General features: G+C 35.4%; 3 protein-coding genes across 6 annotated transcripts in view; 1 reads left to right on the top strand and 2 right to left on the bottom strand.

Annotated features, from left to right (window-relative positions):
• Positions 1–1,872, bottom strand: part of LOC145268824 (syntaxin-binding protein 1-like) — a 381,121-nt gene extending 379,249 nt beyond the window's left edge. The window contains exon 1 of one of the 4 annotated variants that reach the window (XM_080124472.1): positions 1,299–1,872. The gene's annotated coding sequence lies outside the window, so the exon portion shown is untranslated. The remainder of the gene's footprint in view (positions 1–1,298) is intronic. The other 3 variants (XM_080124475.1, XM_080124467.1, XM_080124471.1) reach the window with 3 other exon arrangements.
• The window catches only part of LOC145268827 (rap guanine nucleotide exchange factor 1-like), a 307,722-nt gene that overhangs the window by 60,590 nt on the left and 231,575 nt on the right, over positions 1–15,557 (top strand). The gene's annotated exons all lie outside the window — the stretch shown is intronic.
• On the bottom strand, positions 10,874–14,391 carry LOC145268591 (uncharacterized). Its single transcript, XM_080124039.1, has 2 exons — positions 14,328–14,391; positions 10,874–11,547 (listed from the first exon to the last, which is right to left on the bottom strand). The coding sequence occupies exons 1-2, from the start codon at positions 14,389–14,391 to the stop codon at positions 10,874–10,876; spliced, it is 738 nt and encodes a 245-aa protein (XP_079980165.1).

Here is a 15,557-nt window from a genome sequence, read left to right as displayed (position 1 = left end):
TTTTAACAATAAGTTATGTGAAACTTTAAGAACTTTGTGAATTGTCTCCCCCTGTAGAATTCTTCAAACATGAAACTAAATAAATTGTCTTAAAAAACTAAAATGCACAAGTACCAAATACTTTAGTGGTGAGAAGTGCCAGGAGAGCAAGAGGGTGATGTGAATAAATAAATAAATGACATAAATAAAGAAGAAATGTAAAAAAAAAAAAAAAAAAGAACTAAAGTAGTAGTTCTAACAGCAGCATGAGAGGAGAGGGGAAGAGATGCCGTAAAATGTCAATCAACAATAATTAAGTATGCAAATTTTTATGAGCAAATTATTGATCATAATTGATAATCATAAAAACAAAGACTTTTTTCCACCTTTTTAATCAAAACATGCTAAAATATTTAATATCTTTCTTGAAAAAAAGAAAGTTTGTGAGCTTTGAAATGACCCAAAAAGGTATGCTTTATATTTACTGATTACAAAAATAAAAAATTAATCGATAAGAAAAAAGCAAATTGAAAACCGGACGGGCACATTTGAGCTTTTTTTTTTTTTTTTTTTTTTTTTTTTTTTTTTTTTTTTTACCTAATTGATTAGCTTTTGTCTTTATCTCATCAAATAATTTTGTTTTATCGATTAGTTTTGCCATTTTGTTATCGACTAGTTTCGTTTTAACGACTTCAAGTGGTGAATAAAAATTAAATTGTTAGCTTAATGACCAAATAACATTTGTAATAATTTCAATAGAAAAACAACCAACCTGTAATAAATTACAATTGTAATATAATAATTTTAAACCCAATATTACATGGTTGTGTGTGTGTGTGTGTGTGTGTGTATATATATATATATATATATATATATATTTGTCTTTACATAAGCAGTAGTTTGTTGCTACACAGTCATGATCATGTTTCGGTCTACTTAGTATTAAATAACTAGAGACCTCATCAGGCAACAACCGTTATTTTCGGTTTAGAATTCCGTTTTCGAAAAGAAGGATTGTTGCCTGATGAGGTCTCTAGTTAGTAAATACTGGTAGACCGAAACATGCTCATGACTGTGTAGCAACAAACTACTGCTTATGTAAAGACGAATGTAACTTGCTCTACTTCTGCATTGAGCACTCTTGTATAAACCTCGTTATATTTCACTGGTTACCCTACCTTTGGAAAATAGCAACCTCAAATTATACACACACACACACACACACACACACGTTTGTGTGTGTGAGTGAGTGTGTGTATAACACACACACACACTCACAAACCTGTGTGAATTTGTCGATTAAAAAACAATTTACTTACGATGTTGTCACTTTTTATTCCGTTCTCTCAGTGTATTTGCTTTACGCGACGGCGAATTGATTTGCATGCCTTTTTGTTTTTTTCTGACGGGATGAGGGTCATCTTCATCTTTTTGCTTCTTCGTTCTTCTTACATCACATCTGAACTGGGCGAGTGTCAGAATAATCGCCCCCTACATATGCAGGTGACAACTTGGTGCGTCTCGACATGATCAAGACGAAGTTAAAATAATGGTGTGTGTGTGTATTTATACAACTTTGTCCTCGTTAGTTCGAAGTGAACAGCAACAGAAAACCAACTGTAATCTTAGATTTCTCCATAAAGTAGAACATTACTTTTCTTTCTTTTCTTTTTCTTTTTTTTTTTTTTTTGCTTTCTTTTCTTTTTGTCTTGGTTTTTGTCCAAAGATGGACAGTAATTTTTCTATTATTTCTACTGGTAATGCGTCGACATATCTCTCTCTCTCTCTACATTCTCTCTCTCTCTCTCTCTCTCTCTCTCTCTCTCTCTCTCTCGACACCCTCTCTCTCCCTCTCTTTTTCTATCTCTTTCTCCTTTTTTCTACCTTTGTCTCTCTCTCTCTCTCTCTCTCTCTCTCTCTCTCTCTCTCTCTCTCTCTCTCTCTCTCTCTCTCTCTCTCTCACTTACTCTCTTTTTCTTCATCTTTTTCTCTTTCGGTCCCTTACCTCCCCTCTCTCTTTCTTTTACTTGTCTATCACTCTTACTCTCTTTATCTCTATTTCCTCTAATCTTTCCCTCTCTCTATACCTTTCTCTCTTTTTTCACCCCCCCCCCCAACCTTGCCATGGTAAGTATCTCAAAGAATACCGCTATTCATAAATGTCATTTCTTGCAAACTTCACTTGGCAGACTCCAACAACAGGCGGTGAAAGATAAACCCTATACACACAAATAACTTTTCTTGTATAATTCGTTGTTTGTTAGACTTCATTATCTCTGCTGCAGGGGTGGGACCCACCTTTTCTACCCCCCCCAGGCACCAGTTTATTTTTGCACTTTACATTTATATGTAAATTATACTCCCCCCCTTTTTTTTTTTACAAAAGAGTCACTACTTACCAAGGCCCGAGAATAAGGGGGTTAATGAGTGTACTGTGACAACCGGGACATCAGTGCAGTAATAGTTGGTTGTGGAAATAGGGTACGGCTCAACAAGAACTTGTTTACATTGGACTTGAAGACCCTGTTTTAGTCAGCTGGAAAGTAGGCCAGTAGAACAGTTCTACAGGCAGTTCTAGGAAAGAACTTTTGTTCGTGGAATCCGCGTTTAGATTTAGGCGCATATAGAGTGGAGAAAATTGTTGGTAGTGGTTTTAGCTAGATACATGTTTCTTGTGAAAGTTTGGCAAAGGGAGACCATAGATTGGAGCTCAGACGAGCACTTCCCATTGGAATATGGATCTTTTTGGCAAGAATACATACACACAATTAGACTCTTATTTAGAATTCAACCTAATTAAAAACAAAAAGAATACAGGAAATAAAGAAAGATCTTTATGATGTACGTACCCTTCACGGAAACGAAGATGTCATATTCTAAAAATTATGTAATTGTCCGAGTAGTTTTTCTTTTCTTTTTTTTTTTTAACTTAGAAAATCAAATTTTATGAGTAAGCAAAAAGAAATTGTCTTGTGTCGCCATTTTTAAGAAAAACAAGGGCAGATAAGTTTATAATAATTCAAACTTGTGAGATCAGTCTTATTAAGCCACTGATTTCACCTTAATTATTTTAAATCGTTTAAAAATGATTTTGTTTATATATAAAAAGGTACTTGATCAATTTATGTGATTTTTGGAATATGATGTTTTTGTTCCATGACGGGGGAATGTACACTATAAAAGAATTTTTGTAGTTTTTTAAAATTAGATTGAATTCTAAATGGGAACCAGCAATTATAGTTTGCAGCAAAGTGTAGTATCTGTTCTGATACTATTCTTAACCTTTTCTTTCCATGGTCAGTGAAGAAGATCGTTCTTGAAGCAAGGGCCTGGCATTTAATTCTGTCGTCATCATGAGGAGGCAAGAAAATAGATTAAACGGACCATGACCCAACATTTATTTTACTTTGGTTTTGTTCGAAAATTCCAAAACGGTGACTTTTTTTTGGCATTACTAAAAATAATAAGTCTTGTTACTGATATTTGGAAGTGAAACCTGGTCAGTGAGGGTTGAGGACATGCGTTGCATGGAGATAAGTGATACGAGAATGTTACGATGGATGTGTAATGTGATTCTTAAATACAGACTTAGATTTGATGACCTCGGAGGAAGATTAAATCTTGACAGTATAGGGAGATGTGTGCAGAACAGGAGACTTTGATGGTATGGTCACGTTGAAAGAATGGATGAGTTCTTGGATTGGAAAATGTAGAACAGTTGAGATAGCAGGTTCTAGATCACTGGGAAATGTAAAAAAAAAAGTAGGAAGTGATAAAAATAGGCATGAGAGAAAGAAGGATAAATAAAGACCTAGCCAGAGATAGATTAGTTTGGAAGTCCACTTCTTAAAGCTGTCCAACACATGCCAACATGTAAAATGGATGTTAAACCGATGATAATGGTGATGACTTCTTTATTATCAACTCACTTGGAGTTCTCATGCAGGTAGTCAATGATTATTCACTGACCATAATCGGTGATGTTCCCTGGGCTCTGAGTAACAACAAGTCTCCCATCTCCAGATTTCCAGTATTCGCCAGTAGTAGTAGGCTCGAACCTGCAAGGCGAAAAGAAAGTGAAAGAAAATCTGACGTCTTACCGATACTGCATGACACGACCGGAAGTCTAAAGCATTCAAATTTAGCGTAGTCAATCGAAAAGAAAAGATGACTTGCAGAAATGGCGTTGGAAAATCCGACCCCTCCCTGTACAAAACTGGCCAGTTGAAGATAAAGGAATTAATGGTTTTTGCCAATTTTTTTAATATTTATACTCTGACGGGATGAGCTTTAAAACCATACCGATCGCGTGAAAATCTGTTGCCTCTGTCGAAAGTTTTAGGCATACATACATACATACATACATACATACATACATACATACATACATTTAAACAGACAGGTGAGATTTATAGATGATTCTTAAAACAAAAGAAAAATGATTAGCTTATCAAAAGCAAAATTTGGCTCATCAGCTTAAATATTGTTTAAAAATACATACATTTAAACAGACAGGTGAGATTTATAGATGACTAGCAGGGCTACCCGGCGTTGCTCGGGACCGTATAAACAATGAAAAAACAAAAGCAGATATTGAACATGTTTTATTCTTAGGGGAGAGGAATCTTTCATCTCAAGTTTTAGCGTTACAAACAAACATTTGTCTTTTATATATATAGATAATGACAGGTTTTTTGGGGGGCCCCTCGAAGATAACTGATCAGTTGACCAACTTCTAGTGGTCCGTTTGACGTGAAATTTCGATATTTGTCATCCGGGTGATGGGGCTTCGATATGATACCAAATTTGTCAAGTTTGGTTCCGTCTTTCAAAAGTTTTAGCGTTACAAACAAACATACATACACACAGACGTTTGGCTTTTATATATATAGATTCTTAAAACAAAAGAAAAATGATTAGCTTATCAAAAGCAAAATTTGGCTCATCAGCTTAAATATTGTTTAAAAAAATATATATAATAATATTCAGAAATCTGTCCAAACAAAACATATTGCCACTTGGACATCAGGGACTACTATTTATGGCTATGTGTACAGAGGTACTATATAGGGAGCTAAGCAGTGAGATGTCTGTTCACATTACATTTAAATTTCTGCAAGTTAATGCAGTCAGGGAAACAAGAGAAAGAGAAGGAATTCCAAAGTCTAGCAGTTTGTTGGAAGAAACTATTAAAATAGAAAGCTTTCTGGCATCTAGGGACATTTACAGTGAAGGGGTGGGATTTTGCTGCTTGTCAGTTTAGTCGGTTTATTTACATTGGTGGGGTGTACAAGCTTGGAAAACAGCCACGGGGGTGGCGGTGCAACATTGCGGAGATGGGACAGATGAACTTAGTTGATAACAAGAGACTTATATAGTTAAATGTAGTTAGACAAGATACACACATATATATATATATATATATATCATTATTATTATTATTATTATTATATATTATTATTATTATTTCGGGAATCATCAGTGCAGGTTTGGAGCTTATATATATAGATATATAATCTATAAAAGTCTGTAAACATTTAATTAATGCCAGTCGAGAGATTCGAACCCCGGCAACAAAAGTCATGTCGGTCTTCATTAGCAAAGACCTGAACTACTCGGCTACCGTCAACTGCAAGAGATACACATTATATATATATATATAATTTACTCTAAAAATTATAGAATACATGCAGACACTAGTGTTTCATCCTTTCGAGAATCATCATTGCAGGGTGTCACAATTAACGCCAGTTGAGATTCAAACCCCGTCAAACGCGAGAGATACAGTTGAAATTAAGCATTTATTCCTATTAAATGTTTTTACTCATGTGATCCAATCATTACATGATGATCTGTGCGTATGAGCTAAGTTGACCGACTTTATTACAACTGAAAGTGCTCAATGATAAGAAACAAATTTCTTAAAGGGACTGACATTATTATTTACTATAATAATTATTAAATATCTACAGACACTAGTGTTTCATTCTTTCTGGAATCATCAGTGCAGGGTGTCACGATTAATGCTAGTCGAGAGATTCGAACCCCAGCAACAGAAGTCATGTTGTGTATACATATATAAAAAACAAGAGACCTATATAGTTAGTTATCCCTATATACATAAAATGAACTCATTTTTCCCCTGTGATTTTGACTTTATTAGGATTAAAAACAAGACATTTCATGCAAATGTAATATACACAAATTGCAGCACAATATCTGAGGTGTGTTATAGGCCTATTACCTCTCCACTTCCTCAATTATCATAGATTCCTATATTCTTTCTGCTGAGAGTTCACTGCCAAAATCGATTAAAATATATGGAAGTGGTAAAATCTTTTCTGTCTAATAAATTCCTCCTTCTCTTGCCACCACTTAACACTATTGCGGGATCGTCCACAAGGGACAGTTACGAAAGAACACAGGTTTGGGTTTACTTTATTTTGTAGTGGCTTAGAAAAACTGGAATGGAATTTTAATGCCATTTTTTTTTTTTTTCACTGTGTTTTTTTTTTGTTTTTTTTGTTTTTCCGAACACGTCCATCATATTTTTTTCCCTGATTTATGCTTTGTGTTTTTTCTGATTTCTTTTTTAAAGAAGTTTTATGTTTGTTTGCTCTTTTTTTATTTTAGTTTTGGTTTTGCCGATTTTTTTAAAGAAGTTTAACATCGTTTTTTTTTTTTTTTTTTTTGAATATTTAAACAGGGTTATTACTTCACTTATTCTTTAATTTACCCCCCCCCCTTACACACACCTCCAAACAACCGGGCAACGTCAGGTACCCCCGCTAGTAGTTATAGTTACATGTAGTTGATAACAAGAGACCTATATAGATCTTTTTTTTTTTCGTACCCCGGTTAAGAACAAAACCTGACAAGATAGCTTTATATGATAGATTGAAACTAATAATTTGCATTATAAGGCGCTATCTGGCTGGAATTTTGTATGGACCTTTGTAATGATAAGGTGTAGCGAACTAAGTATTATGGTATCCGTTCAATGCACAGTTAGACATTAATAGGGATTTGTATTGAATGCAAAAATGAACATCTATATATTAATACGGTAGCGTGTGTGTTTTGCGTGTCACGTTTACATCCGGGTCGTTTAATTGTTATGTACTTCCATTTTATATCATGAATAATTTTACCAAGAATTCTTCATAATTTTTGGTTTCGATTATAACTGATGACACTCCAGTAATCTATTTTTAAAAAAATTTTTATAAATGATTTTATCAAGAATTCTCAATAAGTTGTTTCAGTTTCGATTATGGCTCAAGCTATATATTTATACATGTATTTTTTTCCTATGTTTTTATTTCGGTTTCGATTCCAGCTAATGCACCCAAGTCATATGGATATATTTTTTTAATTATATTTTTGAAGTGGCAACTTTATAACATATAAAAATCGATAGGACATTAACTCTATAATAATAATAATACATACAAAATCTGCACGAATTATAATATTTAACAGTACTTTATAACCGGGCTTTGCCGGGCGTTCGTGCTAACTTAGATAAATACTTTTGCAGTTTTAACAAAAAAGCTACAGTAGTATAAGGGCGTCTCACTGAACATCTACAGAATGCCAACATCAATATATTACATATGAATGAGTCTTCTGTGGAATTTCCACAGGTTCAGCTAATTTGGCCTATTGTTCAATATTCTGTACAGATTCTAGAGTTTGACAAGATACATCTGACGATGGAGGTTATATTAACCAAAACATTCAAGAGGAGAACGGTAGTCCAAATAATCCAAATTATCATCCCTCATCTAAAAAATTACAAGACTTTAAAAAAATGAATCGGACACATAGTAGTGTGTAAAACCTTTTAGTTCAAACTGACTAAGGAACAGAACGTCTTCTAGTGATGTACGTCAGTTGCTTCTAGAAATTCCAGAACAGAGCTGCAGTGTCGTAGAAACACAGGTTCTGATTGTAAAGCGAATGTTTACCATAATCTGTGAGTCTGCGAGATAAATTCTGCTTTTGGAATAAACCTATTTGTTTCAAAGATATTTTTTCTCGTTTTCCATCTTGCAAATATTTTAGGGGAAAAAAAAATAGTTTTTGCTGCTTTAATATTAACCGAAATGTTGGAACGGGATTTCAAGAACAGATTGTAGAAATTCCAATGACTTTAAGGCATTTTCATATTTTATTAAGAATTGGCGGTTTAGTATATTGCTCTCTTTTTTCTGTTTTCTTTTCTGTTCTTTGTTTTTTTTTTTTTGTTTCTCTGTTTTTTCTTTTTCTTTTTTTTTTCTTTTTTTCTTTTTTCTTTGTTTTTTTCTTTCTCTGCTTTTTGTCTATTTTTTCTTTCTCTTTTTGTCTATTTTTCTCTATTTTTGTCTTTTTTCTGTTTTCTTTTTTTTCTTTCTCTATTTGTGTCTCTTTTCTGTTTTTGTCTTTATTTTTGTCTTTTTTCTTTGTTTTTTCTTTATCTGTTTTTCCTTTCTCTATTTTTCCTTTCTCTCTTTTTCCACTAATTTCTCTTTCCTCCTCTTTATACCTCTTTCTTTTTTATCTGCCTTAAATTACTCTTTTCTTTGTATCATTTGAAGTGATGGGGTGATTCCAATATTTTCACCAATTCCGTACTAAATTCCAAATTCTGATTCTTTATAAATTTCAGACAAAAAAAAAAAAATGATTTTACCATTTAATAAAATTTTCCTTGGCATTTTCCGGCTTTCAAATAATTTTAATTTACCTACAAATGTCTTCTAAAAAGTGACAACAAGTCTCCTATTTAAATAACTATAAAGTTATTTTTTCCAATTACCGTAAAAACGTTCAATGTATAGATATTTTCTAAAACATAAAAATCACATTTTTGGGGTGATCTATAAATTTTAGTTTTACTTGTAATTTAAAATTAATATTCATTATTACTACCAGTAGTGAAAGATTTTGCTTAAAACAAAATCCAATATAAAATGATAATTAAAGTAATCTTTAATATTCTAATACCTTAAAAAGTTGCATTTTTTTTTTTTTTTTTCAAATCCCAATTCCGATTAATCATACCAACACTAATTATTTGGATTCTTTAAGTGTTTCCACGGAAACGTTTTTGGTTGATGTACCTATTTACTATGCCTCCCCACAGGACAGAGTTAGACACCAGGGTCGTTTTTTAACGTGGAGAAATGGTACAAAAATAAAAATTGTCTCAGTCGTGAAGGATTTCTCCTCCACCGAAAGAGAACAAGAAATAGAAGTGCAGCATCTGAAGAACAGATACTACACTTTGATCTTGTCCCGAAGGCCAAGAAGGTTATATTTTGGTTGATGTAACCTCCAAACTTTAAGTATATCTTGTCAAACTCTGAAATCTTTTTGTCAAAGTCTGGAATCTACACGGAATTTCATTTAATTTATGAGGCTACCAAAATTCATTTTTAGAATTGTCTGCAACGGCCCGTGGTGCAGTGGATAAACTACTTGGTAAAATTCAATTGTAAGTTACACTCTTCTGGAGGTTGAAGGTTCATTCGTCAGTGTGAGTGACATTCAAAATAGATTGCAAATTAGTTTGGACTTTTATCCGGTCATAGCTGATGGAACAAGAACGTGTTATCACCCGTTGATTAAATAAAGGGTTAAATTTAATATTCCATGCAGATTTTTGAGTTTGACAGAAAGATTCCAGAGTTCATCAAGATACTCCTGAAGAAAGTCTGAAATTACATGGAGTAAAACGTTGTGCAATAACACTAGAGATGAGAACGGTTGTCGTAACAATCCATATAATACAGATAATTGATCATTATATCAAAAATTCAAAAACCTAGTATTCTTTCTTTTTCCTCTTTCTTTTGTTTTATTTTCTTTTTGTCTTATTTTCTTTTTTCTCTTTCTCCCCCCCCTTTCTCTTTTCTGGCACTATCAGATTAGGCTGTCTGAAGATAACGTCTTCTTGACTTAAAGTCACCAAACATTGATGCTATTATTGTTTTTTTCCCCTTTCCTTTTGCAAAACTCAATCATGTTCTGTAAAGACAAAAAACAAAAGCAATTTTTCTCTATAAAACAAACAAACAAACCAAACACCATGAATAAATATTTGGAAATATAAAGAAAGCACTTGAAGCATAAAACCATTTTTTTTTTTTTTTTTTTTTTCAAAATTATTGGATTCAACATTAAATAACCCAAGTGTAGATATGCCATAAATCAAAAGCAAACACCATGAATAAATATTTGATAAAGAACTCCAAGCATAAAACCTTTTTTTTCCAAAATAACTGGTTTCAGTATCAAATAACCTGAAAAGGGTTGATATGCCGTAAAATAAAACAACCTTTTTCTTTTTCCCTTTCCTCTTTCTTTTTTTCTTTCACTTATTACTCTTTATCATCCTTCCCCTCTCTTTATTTGCTTTGAACTCCTTCTCACTCATCCTTTCTACTTACCTCCTACCCTGAATGCTTAACCATAATTCTCCTAATACTTCTATTAACATTCGACATGCTAATGTCATGGTGTCATATTAAAAAGAATTTTCTCTCAACTACTTAGTCCTACTTCTCATCGGCCAGTCCTTAAATAAGTTTCTTTACCCCCAAACTGACTTGAGCTTATTTATTTCTGCTCAGAAGAGGCGGCCGAGGTGGGGGGGTGTCTAAAAATGAACGAGTCAATCTATCTAACAATTGTCCATTAATGTATTGGACTGACCGAGTGTCAGTTTGCCTGGTAGACCTCCCTGCCCCGCGCTCTCTGAAATAATGGGCCTTTCATATTAAAGACAATTGCAATGCAAATGTACTAGCAATTGCTATATAATACTATAAAAGGCTGTGAAAGGAGTTCAAGTCTTCAGGTTTAAACTGAGTTCTCGGGTTTAAACCTGACATGGAAGGACAGCCATACTTTAGTCCAAATCATCTTCCACGTCCTCATCATCACCCTCATCTTCTCCATCATCATCATCCTCATCTTCTCCATCCTCATCATCTCCATCTTCTCCATCCTCATCATCTCCATCTTCTCCATCCTCATCATCTCCATCTTCTCCATCCTCATCATCTCCATCTTCTCCATCCTCATCATCTCCATCTTCTCCATCCTCATCATCCTCATCTTCTCCATCCTCATCATCCTCATCTTCTCCATCCTCATCATCCTCATCTTCTCCATCCTCATCATCCTCATCTTCTCCATCCTCATCATCCTCATCTTCTCCATCCTCATCATCCTCATCTTCTCCATTCTCATCATCCTCATCTTCTCCATCCTCATCATCCTCATCTTCTCCATCCTCATCATCCTCATCATCCTCATCTTCTCCATCCTCCTCATCCTCATCATCTCCATCATCAAACTCCTCTTCTCCATCATCATCCTCCTCTTCTCCATAATCCTCTTCTCCATCATCCTCATCCTCTTCTCCATCATCCTCATCCTCTTCTCCATCATCATCCTCATCTTGTCCATCATCATCCTCATCTTGTCCATCATCATCATCATCATCATCATCTTCTCCATCATCATCCTCATCTTCTCCATCATCATCCTCATCTTGTCCATCATCATCATCATCCTCATCTTCTCAATCATCCGCATCTTCTCCATCATCCGCATCTTCTCTGTCCTCATCATCCTCATCTTCTCCGTCATTATTTTCATCATTCTTGTCGTCTTCGTCATTCTCGTTGTCTTCATCTTTTTTCATCTTTCATCTTTATCATTCTCATCTTCATCATCGTCTTCTCCATCTTCCAACCACTTTTGTTCATTACTCCATTTGTTACATATTGTTATCGTGCATCTTAATTTGAACTGACCTGAAATTGAACGCATACATCAAATCTGTTGCCAAGATTGCTGGAAAACTGGTTTGATCATTTCACCACTCCAGAAGGTGTGTTACTCTTAACAATTGTCCTTTATCTGTATAAGAACCAAATGCAGCCTAAGATGTAGGATTATTACAATATTTAGGGAGGAGCTGCTCGGTGAACCTTTCTTGCTTTGAGATCTGGTGGACAATGTCCTTTTTTCCTCCCTGCTACATCTTTCTTACTGAAGTGACACCGAAAGCCAGGAATGAAAATGGTCCTGTGGCGATGGAAGTCATTTTTGGGCTCGTGGATTTAAGTGTCTGAGGGAGTGGCACTCGTCTGACAGGATGTTGCAATCATCATGTATGTATGTATATCTGCCTAAAACTTTCAACAGAGGCGACGGATTTTCACGAGATCGGTATCATTTTGAAACTCAACGTCTCGGACGACAAATATCGAAAAATTGGCCAAAACATTCTTTCACCCTCAACTGGGCAATTTTCTACAAGGAGGGATCGATTTTTTTATGAGCCACTTTTGCAAGTCATCGTATCAGTTACATTGACTTTATCTAATTTTAACATTCCGAACTTCCGGTCGTGTCATGGAGTAGGGGTAAAATGTCATATTTTCTTTCACTTTCTTTTCTACCTTTAAGTCACAGGTTCAAGCCTGCCTGCCTACTACACCTTTTTTTTTTGTTTTTGCTCAACACCCGACCCACCTCCAAGCACCCCGGGTAATGCCGGGCACCCAGACTAGTTTTATATAACTGATAAGAATATAAACGTTATTCATATTATTTGGATTCATCGGACTACTGTTCTCATCTTGAGTGTGATTTTCACAACATTTCAGTGGATGTAACCTCCGACCTTCTTCAGGTGTATCTTGTCAAACTCTGGAATTTTGACAGAATTTTGAGTGGAACCCTTTATTTTTATTTCATTTTTTTTTTTACATAGGCATCACCACTTATCAAGGCCAAGAGTTAAAGAGTGTACGGTAGCAATTGGACAATATAGTAATCATTAGTAACAGAAATTCGGTAAATTTGTTAACTTATATGGAACGGCTCATCAAAACCTTGTTTACATTAAATATGAAGACAACCATATTGTAGTCAGGAAAACTGAAGACAATTCCATAGGCGTGCAATTCTAAGAAAGAAGCTTTGCTCATGGAATCTACATTTAGGTTTAGGCACAGATAAAGAGTGGGGGAAATTATTGATAGCGTTTTCTGCTAGACGAGTGTTTCTTGTGAAAGTTTAGCGAGGGGGGACCATAGATTGGAGCTCAGCCGATCACTTGCCATGAAAATAATGATAAAGCAAAGACAAACTCGCAACATCTCTTCTGTGAGAAAGAAGTAGCAGGGAAGTGAAAAAGACATTCCCTACGAGGCTACAAAGTCTATTTTGAACTCTATCAAGACAGGACAAGTTCTTTCTAGAAGCTCCTGCCCAGATGTGGACGTACCTGGCTCTTATATCCTTGGACGTACCTGGCTCTTATATAGATAAAGAATTGCATCAGCAGTGAGATATCTACTGGATCGATAGAAGGATTCCACCATTTTTCCAGTAGCTTTGGCAACGGATTTAATGTATGTGTTCCATTTAAGATCAGGAGTAAAGGTCAGGCCCAGAAGCTTGTCAAAACATGAGGCCTCCCCAAGACGAGAGCCATTCATTTCAATTGATGCCAGATGGGGATCAGAGCGTTGATGATGTAAAGATAAAAGCTTGATTTTAGATGCATTAAAAGTAACCAGCCACCTCTTTCCCCATTGTACCACTTGCTCAAAATTAGAGAAGAGAGAATCGGGAAGAACTTGGTCATTTACGGTCTTAGATGTGCTACCATAGATAGTAGTGTCATCAGCATAAATTTCCATGAATGATGTAAGGATGTGATTTAGAAGATCATTAATGTAGATCAAGATTTACTTTATTTATGTAAATAAAGGGTTCCGCTCGAAATTCCATCCAAATTCCCGAGTTCGACAGAAACACTCCAGAGTTCAACAAGATACACCTGAAGACGGTTTGAGGTTACATCGACCGAAACGTTGTAAAAACCACGCTCAAGATGAGAACAGTAGTCCGATGAATCCAAATAATATGAATAACCAATCCTCATAGTGTAAATAAGCATGTATAAATAATATATAGGTGAGTATTTTGACAGTGTGGCATTGTGTATGTGTGTTGGTTTACCTTATTCTTGTTAGTGTATGTATAGTTGTGAGCAACATTTCGTTTCTGTTTGCCTGACTGTTGTTAGCGTATAGGAATGTGTGTGCAGGATGGAGAAAGCTAGTATGTGAGTCATCGAGTCCTTTCTGCCCGAGAAGAGGTGTTGAGCAGACGTTCTAGAATCCTTAGTACTCTGTCTTTGGATTTTGATGGTTGTATAGAAATTTCTAACTTCTCGTCTGCTTACTATTTTCACATAGACGTCTTACTATTTAGAGTTTTCGAATGCTTTTCATTGCTTGAAAAATATTTTGAGTTAACACTTTCCTATGAAAACTTACTTGCTTTGGGGAGTGAGAAGGAAAGCGAATCCAAACGAAGCAGAGAAGGAAAGAGACTAAGCATTTCGAGCTAGTTAGATTTTTTTAATTTTTAGTGTTACGAGGGGTGTGCAATAAGTAATGCCCCTGGCGCACTTCCCATAGCAGTAAAGCAACGAAACTTGGCACAGTTATTAATCTTTCTCTACATAGGAACCACCCAGAGTTATGCATTTCTCCCATCGTTTGATGCAGGTCTGGAAACCGTTTTTGTAGAACACCTCAGTTTGGTCCTCCAACCACGACGTGACTTCAGAAATCAAGGCTGCATCATCTGGGAAACCCTTTCCTTTCAAAAACAACTTTCTGGCTGGGAAGAGATGAAAGTCAGAGGGTGCAAGGTCAGGAGAGTAGGGAGGATGGGAGCTGTTTCCACAGACTTCTGGCCATGTTTGAATTCACGATGCCAGCGTTTTACAAGGTCATATGATGGGCCATTACCACCATAAGTTTCTTTCATTTCATCAAAAATCTCCTGTGGTGTGCGTCCTTTCCAATACAAAAACCGGCTCACTGCTCGACATTCAACAGGCTCCATTTCACACCTGACTCAGTTCAAACACCTGTAAAACAGAAACCACAATTAGTTCAGAGCTGTAATTTGCCACATAACCCATAGAGATATAAATCATTGCACATGCAAAATTTCAGCTAGATTAGACAACTGGAAGTGGGTCAGAGGCATTACTTATTGCACATCCCTCGTAATAGAAATCATTTTGTACTCCAGATTTTTTTGTATATTGGTGTTATAAATATATAAGCAATATCCTTTTCTTTTTTTTTTCCTGCAATAATGTAATTGGGAAATTTTAGTAGTTAAATAAAAAATAAATACATTTATTATTTTATATTCCCCTCCAAAAAAGAAAGCAGTGCACTGGGAAACCATGTAAGTTATTCTGATGCGAGGACATAATAATAGAGATCCGCTCTAAACAATTGAGAAGGAAGACGTAACATACAATGCATAATTGTCAAAATTGTTTGCAAAAATATTTATACTGGCATCATGAAACAAACCTACAAATATGCGTAGAAGGTAGCGAGGTGATTGGGAGAAGTACAGTGGAGGCTGGCAAGGTGGTTGTGAGGAGGGGCAACGGAGGCTGGCAAGGTGGTTGTAAGGAGGGCCAACGGAGGCTGGCAAGGTGGTTGTAAGGAGGGGCAACGGAGGCTGGCAAGGTGGTT

This window comes from Euprymna scolopes, chromosome 44 (genome assembly GCF_053919585.1).
Source record: "Euprymna scolopes isolate OS-2025 chromosome 44, ASM5391958v1, whole genome shotgun sequence".
Classification (NCBI taxonomy): Eukaryota; Metazoa; Mollusca; class Cephalopoda; order Sepiida; family Sepiolidae; genus Euprymna; species Euprymna scolopes.
This window is presented reverse-complemented; position numbering and strand designations above follow the sequence as displayed.